At 40.6% G+C, this 12,846-nt stretch overlaps 1 protein-coding gene across 1 annotated transcript in view; it reads right to left on the bottom strand.

Moving 5' to 3' along the window:
• Nucleotides 1–12,846, bottom strand: part of PAPSS1 (3'-phosphoadenosine 5'-phosphosulfate synthase 1) — a 100,405-nt gene that overhangs the window by 46,268 nt on the left and 41,291 nt on the right. Inside the window, exons 6-9 of the mRNA XM_077778467.1 lie at nucleotides 11,735–11,848; nucleotides 9,428–9,539; nucleotides 7,154–7,359; nucleotides 3,341–3,476 (exon numbers count right to left, since the gene is read on the bottom strand). Coding sequence (XP_077634593.1) covers nucleotides 3,341–3,476; nucleotides 7,154–7,359; nucleotides 9,428–9,539; nucleotides 11,735–11,848 — 568 coding nt within the window. The remainder of the gene's footprint in view (nucleotides 1–3,340; nucleotides 3,477–7,153; nucleotides 7,360–9,427; nucleotides 9,540–11,734; nucleotides 11,849–12,846) is intronic.

The raw sequence follows: 12,846 nt of genomic DNA on the forward strand, positions 1-12,846 counted from the left end.
AGCCTGAAAGAAGTCATGTCAACTTGGTAATCCAATAAGAGAACAATATTCTGTGTGTAATAAATACTAACTGGCTCTCACTTGGCTTAAGTGAAATCTGTTCTTCCTTTACAAGATGGTGGTCAACCATCAGTGACTCAAATAACCTGCCCTCTGGGACCCTGTCACCTTGCAATCACTGATGTGGTTATGAGAAACCTCTCTATCCTTTCACGCTACAGAACAGCCTCAGAAAAACAAGAGTGATCATACTAATGAGCAAAAGACAATAGCCCACTATTAGGTAATCAAAATTCTTCTAAGATGCAGGAAGGAAAAAGAGGGAGTGGTAGGAAAACTAACCTCAGGTAAAAGAAAAATTAAAGATTCCATTTTCTTCTCTTGAACTATGTATGAGATACAGACACATCAGCAGAGGACTTATTAATGACCTCCTAAAAGACAGAACAAGAATTACAAAGGAAACTCCTGGGTCTGTTGTTTATTTGCCTTAGTCTAAAATGGAAAAGTAAACAAAATAATACTCCACAATCTTTGTTGTCTGATGTAAGGATAATTGGCTCTCAGCTACTTTAAACAAAGTTGCAATCACCCATTATGCAACAAATTCTCTAAATGACTTAAAGTGTTTGGCTCGCAGAGAAGAGTGTAAAACAGATATAATATTAAAGACTCCAATTATAAATAATCCTTGATAAGACTCCTCATCAGTGCCAACAATTAATTTACTAACATGAATTATAGTTATAAATTCAAATTTTGGCAAAAAATTAAAGTAAATATGGTGGTCTCAGCAAGTTTTCCATTAAACAAGTTCTTGTTGGCCAGAAAAAAAAAAGCGAAAGCCTATATGTCTTAAACCATCAGATGATTCTGGTTGCAAATGAAAGAAGATCCAATTAGAAGTGTCTTAAATAATTCATGCATTCAGTCTTTAAATAAGAAATCTGGATAGAGGACTCCAGGACTGGATCAGAAACTCAGACAGTGTAAGACTCTTGTGGATTCTCAGAGATACAAAATAGCTCCCAAAGCTCCAAACGTGGTATCCTTCCAGGACAGCATCCCAAGCAGGAAGAAAAAGGATAGGAAAAGAAGCCTCTGTCCTAAGCCCGTTTCTTGTCAGGAAGAGGAACGTTTGCCAGAAGCCCCTCTCTCTTACAGTTCAATGGCCAGAATGGACTTACACAAGGACCTTAAATTGCTTACTAAAGAGAATGAGGTGCCATCACTGACTTACAGCAGTCATGATACATTCCCCCATAACCGGGCCCAAAGCATGTTAGCAAAAAAGAAGAAAATAAGCTATCATACAGGCAGGCACCAAGTGTAGCATCCAAAGAAACTGCCACACATGTAGTTTCAGCCATGCTTCAAATTCAAAGATGAGTGAAGTTAAGGAGGGGTAAGGGGGAGGAGCCCTAATCTCATATACTGTACACGGGCCAACCAACTGTGAACAAATGAGGCAGGCTGGACGGAACTGCACAGCCCTGAGCGCTGTGTGGCCTCCAGTTCTCTATTTATTTTACACTCTTATTCAAATATCAGCAAAGGACAGTACAGTTTAAGAATAAATAGATATTCGGGGCACCTGAGCTCAGTCAGGTGAGCATCAGACTTCAGCTCAGGTCATGATCTCATTATCATGGTTCGTGAGTTCGAGCCCTGCACAGAGCTCTCTGTTGTCAGTACAGAGACTACTTTAGATCTTCTGACTCCCTGTCTCCCGCCCTCTCTGCCCTGCTTCTGCGCATGCACGCACTATCTTTCTCTCTCTCTCGAAAATAAACATTAAAAAAAAAAAGAAGAAGAAACAGATATTCTTTCTCTAACCTTCATACAAATAGGTAAGACTAGCTTCAGACTCAGAAATTATAACACATTAACCTCTTACCAGGTGCCATTTATAGTGTCTTGAGCAACTTATTTCACTTTTTAAGATAAAATGTGTAGTGTACCACAGCTGTCCTCGTTTTAACAAGTAAAGGAAGCAAGCCTTAGCGAGGAAAGTTAATCTCTCCACAGCCACATGGCTCCTGGGTGGTGAAACAGGGGACAGCCCGACTACCACGAGCTGGAGTTCACAGGAGCGAAACACGACTCACAAAATGAGTACTGCTGCCCAAGCTCAGTAGTCGCCTGGGGAGGGGGCTCCTGGTTAACAAACATGGCTCAGCAGCCTGCTAGTTCCTTACAAAGCAACCATTTCCACCAGACTTTTCTCAGCCACGTCCACTCCATTTCTACACAGAAAATATTTTAAAAGGCAGCAGCAATGCTTAGGGCTTAGCCCCTTCTGTAGTGGGTGAGAATTCATTGGTAGCATGACTTCAGGATGTTTCAAATTCTTCAGATCTTAAAAATGCCTCCCAAACTCTACAGTGAATGGCGGTCCCTGACGTGGAGGTTGAATCTGTGAGTGTGGGTGTACCAGTGTAAACACAGCATTTACCTAACTCTATGTAAAAGACCTGCTATTCATAAACTGTCAGATAAGAAAATCCCTGTCCCAGATAAGAAAGCGTTACAGAGCAATGAAGCGCCTGGGTAGCTCAGTCAGTTAAGCGTCTAACTTTGGCTCAGGTCATGATCTCATGGTTCATGGGTTCGAGCTCTGCGTTGGGTTCTGTGCTGACAGCTCAGCCTGGAGCCTGCTTTGGATTCTTTGCCTCTCCCCCACTCTCACTCTGTCTCTCTCTCTGTCTCTCTCAAAAATAAACAAACATTAAAAAAAATAATAAAGAGCAGCACCTATAGACTCTACTCATACTATCCCATTTCACCCTAATCCAGAAATCTGAAACATTATTAACCTACTCTTCAACAACTTTTCCCGTTACCTCCTTAACATCTTTCTCTTATACGCCATAAGCTCTGGTCTTATTTATTTACGGATCCTCAGCACTTGGCACCTGGTATAAAGGGGCACAACACACATTTATTCAATGAACAGCAAACATGATATTGTTGCCCTATTATTTTCTGCAGTGATACGTCAGACTCATAAGATATTCCAAGATATAAAGCACACTGATAAGAGTGAATTACTCAAACAACTTCTCTTCTATAGATGTATTCAGCTTTAGCATATGAGTTTTTTAAGACACAAATGAAAGGCCAATCTGTAATTGGCAAAACCAACTTCCAAATTACACCAATCTAAGAGAACTACATAGTTTGAATTAGATCAACTACCTCTCCGAACACATTCCACTGCTACATTTACTCATCATTCTCTTTCACACTTTAGTAAGTATTGAAAAAAACCTTCCAGAACGTTCTCATCAAGCAGAAACTCCAAGCAGTCCCATGTTAGATAATTAGATCTATGTCTTACCAGCGTTCATATCTTTAAACTTCTGCTTTAGCTCAGTAGGAGTGAAACGATACTGATCAAGACCATCATTCCAGCGAATTCGGTCCAAGACCTGAAGATCTCCCCCAATCAGCCAATCTCCTTGTTCCATAACCATCTAATGGGAAGAAAAAGAAATTTTTAAAAAAGAAACCAAGATCAAAATAAGAAAGTACATTTCCCTGACACGAGCTACATATACTTGTAAACTAAGACTGATTAAGGTAAACATGTTTGGCTTGTCAACTGAACTGGGATTACAGATGCATTAAAATTAGAATGTATTTGGGGCACCTGGGTGGCTCAGTCAGTTGAGCATCTCTTGATTTTGGCTCAGGTCATGATCTCATGATTATGAGACCAAGCCCCGCATCAGGCTCCGTGCTGAAAATGGAGCCTGTTTGGGAGTCTCCCTCTCTCTCTAAAATAAAATTAACAAACAAAAATTAGAATGTATTTTATAATTTCTCAGAGGTCTTGTAACACAACTATGACATTTACAAAGGAAAGGCAAACAACATCAAAATAAGTAATTATGACTTGTTACATAACAAAAATATTCTCTTCATTGTTGGATGCTATTGTCCAGAAACCTTTGTAACCCTGAGCCACCCCACCCTCTGTACTCTCCAATCCTAAACTTTTGGGCAATTAAGGCAATGATGATGGAGCTGGACAAATTCATACCTTCGGATCTCTACACCACCTCTAATTTCTCACTGCTTCACTCATGTCCTTTCCCTGCATCTGAGAGGAAGTATGTTACCTCTGAACCTGTCCATTTCCACAGCACAGCTCAAGCTCACCCTTCCCTCCTCGGATTCAGTTTATGTACTAATAATGTACCTACACCACTGTAGTCCCTTCCTACCAGGTCTTCCTCTCTAGAAAGTCCCTCCCCATCCATCAAACCCTTCATTCAATAAATATTTATCAAGTAACTGGTACATGCCAGGGCCTTTGCTGAGCACTGGAAAACACAGCAGAAAACAGGAGAAAGACCTTAGTCTAAGAGAACTTGCATTCTAGTGGGACAGAAGGAGCAGAAACCAGGCAAGTACTGGCTAGTGACAGGTGTTAAAGAGAAAATAACAGGGAGCAGAGTGAATGACATGTAAGAGAAAGGAGTCAGTAAAGATCTCTCTGAGGAGGGTGGCACTGAACCCGAGATGACTAAAAGGAACCAGCCATGAAGGTAAAGTATTTCAGGAAGAGGAGGAGCAAGTACAAAGTCCTGGAGGAGAAACAAAGGCCTGGAGTGTCTGTCCTTGAGAAGCGGACCAGGGCCAGGAAAGTCCGAGCAGGGAGAGGAGCAGAGGTACAGCGAGAGAGACCATGAGTTAGAAGGTCAGGGCTGGATCACTTCAGGCCTCACAGGCCACAGGAAGGCACTCGGGTTTTATTCTATTTACAATGAGCAGCCACTGGAGAGTTTCAGAGGGAAGACTGCCATGCTCAGATTTATATTTTTGAAGCCTCGCTCTGGCTGCTCTGAGAGGAGCGGAATGGTAGTGGGCACGAGGAAGTGGGATTCCGGCCAGAGCACGACTGGGATGGTCTAGGCTCAGACCTGGAGAGCTCGGACAGTACCAGTGCAAGCGCAGGTGGGATGGGGACATTCGGCACAAGGCCACCCGGCCAAGCTTCTTCAAGTACCACTTTGTGATGGTCTCATGCTCCCAGGCTGCCCGTGACCTCCACTCCTATCAAGGTAGAGCAGCGCAAAAGGCCTAAGACAGACTCTAATCCTGACTCCTAACTGGTGCCTCCGCAGCTCTGGGCAAGTCAAATCCAACTGAAGACTCCTCAGGATAAAGAAAACAACTGGTCTACCTCCAAGGATCACTGTAAGGATTACGGACCAAACGACAGAAATGTGGTTTAAAAAGCATAAAGCATAAATACATGTAAACCACGTGATGACTGAATATTTTAACATCTCAGGGTAGAATGCTAAGCCTTCTCTCTTCCCAAGGTCCTCTCTCCCACTCAACAACCAGCCGTTCCTCAAAGGCATGGAGTCTTTGCTCCTCCTGCTCCCTAACACTGGAACTCTGTTTCTCACCATTCCCTCCTATGGAAATCCTGCTTGTTCCTAAAGGTTGCATACCCGGTACTAACCATCCTAACAAGCTGTGCAGATTACTCTAAATAAAAACGGCACCTACATCTGTAATTACTCTCTGCTATAGATTATGGAAGATGGCTTTGAATGCCCAAAGTCTTTAATTCATTTTTTTTTTTAAATTTAATGTTTATTTTTATTTTTGAGAGAGAGAGAGAGAGAGAACGAGAATATGAGTGGGGGAGGAACAAGAGAGAGGGAGACACAGAATCTGAAGCAGGCTCCAGGCTCTGAGCTGTCAGTGGAAAAGACTGAACTCACAAACCATGAGATAATGACCTGAACTGAAGTTGGATGCTTAACTGGCTGAGCCACCCAAGCACCCCCCAAAGTCTTTAATTCAAATCAGACCCGTATCCCACTTATTAGCTGTATAATTTTGGTCAAGACGTTTATCTCCTGTAAGTCTTAATTTCTCCCTGTGTAGAATGGACATGCCACCCATCCTATAGCTTTGCTATGTGGTTCGAAGAATTTATACAAGCATGCTTTGTAAACCATGCTATATGTTATTAATAACTGCAGAATTTGAGGGCACCTGGGTGGCTCAGTCAATTGAGCATCCGATTTCAGCTCAGGCCATGATCTCACAGCTTGTGAATTTGAGCCACAGGTCGGGCTGCGTGCTGACAGCTCAGAGCCTGGAACCTGCTTCAGGTTCTCTCTCCGTCTCTCTCTCTCTGCCCCTCTCTTGCTTGTGCACTCTCTGTCTCTCTCTCTCTCTTTTAAATAAACATTAAAAAAGAATCTTTTAAATAACTGCAGAATTTTAAATTTGAAGAAATATCTGACACCATCACTAGTTGAAATTCCTTACTTTCTAAAACAATATATCCCCCTATTTTAAAAGTTTACCACTTCTTATCCTTCATGGGATGATATTTAGCATACTGCCAGGATCTAAACAGATGTCATAAAACTTTTCTAGATAAAGCTACTAAAATTTCACTTAATTTCCTTAAAGCTCAAAGTGTACCTTAAAACAACTAACAGAAATTTTACTTCAATAACAGTTCACATACCATACACAAAATACATGATGAGGCCCTTTGGAATGACTAAATGGATTTCAATGTCTTTGTGTCAGAGACAACATTCAACAAGAAGTCCAGATTAGATAAAATCACCCTGCCACGGGTTCCAACAGCCCCTGCCCTCAGAGCCCACCTGTAAGTACGAGATGTCTGCTCCACCATCAGCCAGCGAGCTCCAAGCCTACAGAATGTGCCCACTGTGTACATCAGCCATATAGCACCAAGCTGAGTGCCTAATGTGAAAGAGATTTACTGAACAAATATTTATCTGGACCAAAATGACAAGATCTTGGTTCATCACACTAACCTAAGACCCAGTGTCTTTTCTGTAAAATAATTTTTGAGAGAGAGAGAGGGAGAGAGAGAGAGTGCACCCACGTGCACAAACAGGGGAGGAACAGAAGGAGAAGGTGAGAGAATCTTAGGCAGGCTCCATGCCCAGCGTGGATTCGATCTCACAACTGTGAGATCTGAAATCAAGAATCAGATGCTTAATCGACTGAGCCACCCAGGTGGCCCCCATTCCACAAAAGATTAACAATTCCAACAGAAATAGTTGACCTGTGGGTAATGCCCACACTGCAGCACAAACATTACTGGCAAATCAAGATACATGCAGCAAGGTGGGCTCAGGACCTTGATGTAGGGATGGTTCTTGCACGTCGTTCCCCACTGTCTGGCACAGCGCTCCTCCTTCCTGTGCTCAAAAAACTCGGGGTTGCGAAGAATAGCCACACGGCAGCCCTCATACATCAGAGCAAATGCTGTACAGCCGTCCAGCCTCTCTTTATCTTCATGAGTAGCCGTCAGAACTATAGGCACCGACAAGTTAATGACACCCCCTGCAGGGCACAAGACAATATAAAACACACAGCTTGGATGACTCAACGGGACTGAACATCCACCTTTCACTTCACAGGATGCTCTTCAAACAGTAAGAGATGTATGATCCAGTGAAAGTACCTGGAACAGAAAATCAGGAGAGAGAACAACTCCCCCCATCCAAGAGGTTAAAAAAAAAAAAAAACCAGCAAAAAATTAAGAGCATCAACACTGTGTAGCAATATACTTCTCACAATTCATGAAACGGTCTTCAGGGAAAAAAACTGGTATAAAATCACAGAAGTAAAAGAAACAGTTTAACAAGGAAGAATCAACTGGGTAAGCCTGGTGTCACCAAAATATACTGAGACTGTCCAATATTTGAATAAGACAAAAATGTCTCCAGGGCCTTTCTAGGAAAATGTAAATCTGTTCTGATAACTGTAATTTGAGTGGCAAGTTAAGTATACTCGACTATGCCTGGGATCCTTGGGTCTCCTTGAGATAGGAAGACAAAAACACCCAAAACCCAAAAGGTTTTCTTATTTCTTGGTTTTTTATCAGCACTGAACTGGTATCAGTGATTACTGCCAAGAAACAAAGAAAGTGTGTCTATTTCAATCCAAATACATTGTCTGTGAGGAAAAAAGCACATGATTCTTAGTTTCCAACCTTTCAAGCTCTAAAAGTTTTTTTTTCCCCCTACTCATTATGCCCAGGTTAGGAAAATAAAATGCACTCTCAAATTCATATATGGATCTTATTTACATACTGGATAAAAGCATACTTTCTTGGAAATTATGGCTTGCCTTCTCTGGACAAAAGAGGTCAACAAAATCATTGATAACTACTTGGTTACTTTAAAGTTACTACCACCAGGTACAGTTTATGGGTGGATTTGTAGCAAACACAAGGCTAAATCATTCCTAAGGATGCAATCCACAAAGACTTTGCCATTAGTTCCAAAGAAGAAAAGTCAAAAAGCAGTATTTAACGCTTACACTCTTGTGATACAAGTTTCTTGAGAAGAATGACTAAGAGTTACAATTTCTAATATCGATTTCACTCCTTAATTAAAAGAAATCACAAAGCAGAAAAACATGGTAGCAATTTTGTAGGGCTCGGTGATATTTAAAAATATTTTCTTATGTAACAAATTAATCTTACCAACAGTATACAAAGCTCTGGGTAGCTGAACTGTCAGTACAATATACTAACATCAATGTCTTTGGCAATTTTTTTTTTTAGTGTTTTAAAAGAGGAGGAAGAACCATCACTTGAACCATCTATTTCAAGCCTTCTTTGTTTTGTTTTGAAGATTTTAAGTATTCTTTTAATTTTAATTTTTGTTTTGAAGATTTTAAGTACTTTAAGTATACATCCAACTTGGGGCTCGAACTCACAACCCAGAGATTAGAGTCGCATGCTCCCCCGAGAGCCAGCCAGGTGTCCCTATTTCAGGACTCCTTAATTTGGACACCCTGATTCCTTATTAGAACACTCCAGCAAGCACCGATTTCAGAACAGCAAAATTCAGAATAGATGTATATTTTTCAGAGAAAGGTCTTCCATGATGACCAGGTGGATACAGCATAGGGAAACTCCATCTGCTTTTTAAATCCATTTTCAGCCCTAATCCCCAGTTTTCCCTTTTCCCTCTACAATAAATCACAATCCGGAAAAGAAAACAAAACAAAGATCTCACGGTTCACTTCAAGCATTCAGTACTAATATAACTTGGTCTTAAAATACTAACTCCAGGGGTGCCTGGGTGGCTTAGTCGGTTAAGCGTCCAACTTTGGTTCAGGTCATGATCTCACAGTTCATGAGTTCGAGCCCCACGTTAGGCTCTGTGCTGACAGCTCAGAGCTTGGCACCTACTTCAGATTCTGTGTCTCCCTCTCTCTCTCTACCCCTCCCCCATTCACGCTCTGTCTCTCTCTCTCTCTCTCTCTCAAAAATAAGTAAACAATTTAAAATGCTATCTCCATTAAAGACATCACCACTACTTTTTAGAAGCAGTGATGAACTTGTGCCACTGTCTAACTGCTCTTCCATACTAAATGTACCACTGAATGCAGGTCTTACCATCCAGGAGACAATCAAAGTGAAGGCACTGCAAGTACTCCCTCTCTCTCATAAAGCCGTTCAGGGGGGTTGCCCAACCTTCTGCCAAAACCTGCACCCACTGCATATCCACCTAGTAAATGAGACAGCAAAGGAAAACGTTCTACTTCATTCACATATGAACAAAAGAAGTAACAACCTTTAGAAGTTTAATTTGGAAACAAACACCTCAAGAATGATTACAGATTATACAAATCTAATAAAGATTAAGGGCACTAGGAAAATGTGCATCTCTCTTAATAAATGTGAATAACATTAGTCTTCAAAGCATTTCTAGTAAGGATAACATCTCCTAAACTAGTAGTTCTCAAACTTTAATATGTTAGAAAAAACCCTGGGAAGGCCTTTATTAAAATAAAGATTTGTTTCACCTCCAGAGGTTCTACTTCAATTGCTTTGCTGTAGGGGCCCAAGAATGTATATTTTTAATAGGTTCCCAGAAAATGCTAAATGATAGTCTGGAAGTTATACTTTGACAACCAATGCCTTAAACTAGAACAAACTTTACGTAAAAATATTCACCAAAACAAGTGCCTGACCAGTGACAGGGCACACTTCATTCTACAAAGATTGTATTATTTCTCGATCTTTAAGATTTCTAGCATATCCTACCAGAACGTTAAGGAATTGATGGACTATGTATCATTATCAGAAGCTGGACATGCTCACTGTTTAACTGTGGGTGCGTGCATGCGTGCAGTGGCTCTCAAATGAGAAAAGATAAAGCACCTGGTCAAGTAGTATGCAATAAAATGTAGCTTACTATTTATTCCCAAAGTATGTTGGCAATGTGTTCCACGACACAATCAAATAACAGGTATTCCCCTCCTGTAAGTCACAGGAAAAATTATATGCACAGACCAAATTGTTTCACTTACTTTCAAGTTTTCCTCTTATCAATTATTTCTAAACCTTGGACAGTGGCCACTATTTGTCTCTATTGGAATTAAATTCTAGATGGTATGTGTTACGGGCTGAATGTCTGTGTCTTCCTCAAATATATTGAAGCCCTAATTCCCAATGTGTCTGTATCTGGAGATGTGACCTATGAGGAGGTGACAGGTTAAATGAGGTCATAAGGGTGGGGCCCTAATCCATCAGGTCTGGTACCCTAACAGGAAGAGGACAGGACACCAGAGCTCACAGCTGTCAGCAAGCCAGGAAGAGTCTCACCAGGAACCCTATCAGCCAGCACCTTGACCTTACACTTCTCAACCTCCAGATCCACGAGAGGGGTAATTTTTGTTGTTTAATCCATCTAGTCTACAGTATTTGCTATGGCCCCCAAGGTAATACACTCTCCGACTTAAGATGGATTTTTTTAAAAATTAATTACTTTTCCTAACTGCCTTGCAAAGAATGAGCCCCTACATTAAAAGAGCTGCTGTGTTTCTGGGTTGTAGAGTTTGACTGCCCCGGATTCACATGCATTCATTCTCATTCTCTCTGTGTGTGTGTGTGTGTGTGTGTGTGTTCATTCCATGCAAAGTGTGACAATGACAACGTCTGTTCCTTTGCGACAGTCACCTTCCTACGTGGCTCTGTTCTCCGACTCTCCCTCTCTGCTCCTCCAGAATGTCATGGCTTCTGGTCAGAGACCCAATCCCATAAAGCGCATCAAATAAACTTATTAGAAGTAACCAGGAATTTGAATAATCACTTAAAGAGGCTTTCTCTAAGCCCAGAAGTTTGTTGGTAGGTTTTTTTTCCTTTTTCTTTTCCTCCTTACTTTAAGCTGGGTGTTCTGGATTTTTATTAACTAAAAGAAAGGCTAGGAAATTCAACTTCTAGTCCAGCTTCTTATTCCTTAATCTCTCCATTTTTAAGGAATATCTAAAGGATACGATTTAAAATTGTCTAATATTTGAAAATGATAAATTATAGTTTCCAATGTTGTCATATCTAGTTTAACTCAGTAGGTTTTTTTGGCGGTGGGAACATTTAATGATTTTAGAGTGAAGACATGCACATAATTACTCTTAACAAAATAAGAGATTCATGGTTTCGGCAGGATTATGAAACATGTTTGGAAGGAAAAAAAGTACATTTTAATAACTATACAGTACTTTGAAACTTTAAGAACCCATTCCTTCTGATAAGCCTAAAACTTTTACATAATCTTTGGTCTCTGGAAATTCTAACACAAACCACAATGATCCCCCCTGCCACTAGAACCCATGCCCTCAAACATAGATGAAAAACAAATTTTACAGATAACGAGTAATATAAGGCTATATCACTCAGTACGAAGACCAGCAAAGCACTTACTTTGTTAATTTTCAATGCTGGCAATGTTTCTGCATCCGTTTTCGCCAGGTGGAGTTTGTTTTCTGGCACATACAATTCTTTTACTTCATAAGAGGCATCCACGGGTACGATATCCTATACAACAGAAGTACAATTACATGTTTGATTCAACATTCTAAAGTTCTCCAAAGGGTGTCTGGATGAAGAACATTAACATTTCAAAGTGAGACTTTATAAAAGTATAAAAGAGGGCTCTGAGGATGGTGCCCCCCAGGCAACTTTCCTCAAGTCAGCTCACCTACTCTCCACAGAGAATATCCCCCACACAAGAAGTCACTAAACATCGTGTCCCATTCCCTAGGGAAAAGAATGAATTCGGAGAATGTGCCACATATGTCAAAACCAGGCAGCTGCAAAGAAGAGGTGACCTCAAGTAAGAGGTAACAATAAAAAGAACCTGGAAGCAAGTACAGTCGCTATGAATACAATCATTATTATCTTTAACATGTCACCCAACCATTTCATTCCAGCTTTGGTATGTGTCTTTATCGCTAGTGTCACTCAAGTCACCCTCTCGGTCCTGCCACATGAAACTCGAGAATATGTCAGTTTTACTCCCACTGTGGCGGTTTGAGAAAGAGCACTTGCTTGGTCCCATATGAAATGCAGTCTGGAAATTTTATCTGAACTCCCAAGTACTTACAAAACATTGGGACAGTGCTTGTCTCTCAGAATATACAAGAATGTATTTATGATTACCACAACATAGCCCCTTCGCTGATCTTTACAAGGCTTGTTCACAACATTTGTCATGCCCTGAGGAATAATTACTAAATGTGTTTAATTACTTCAACTTTCTTCTAAGCCAAATCTATTAGGTAACCTTTACAAGCATACAAAATTGTCAATGATTAAGGATTTTTCTGTCCAAGCAATACTTTGTTATTCAAAATAGAGTAATACTCAAGAGAACGAGAAGATAAGCCACAGACTGGGAAAATATTTGCAAAAGGCATATCTAGAAAAGGAATGTTATCTAAAATACACAAAGAACTCTTAAAATTCAACAATAAGAAACCAAACAGCCCAATTTTTTTAAAGAAATGGGCCAAAGACCTAACAGAAACCTTACC

This window comes from Crocuta crocuta, unplaced genomic scaffold, assembly GCF_008692635.1.
Source record: "Crocuta crocuta isolate KB4526 unplaced genomic scaffold, BGI_CrCroc_1.0 scaffold587, whole genome shotgun sequence".
Classification (NCBI taxonomy): Eukaryota; Metazoa; Chordata; class Mammalia; order Carnivora; family Hyaenidae; genus Crocuta; species Crocuta crocuta.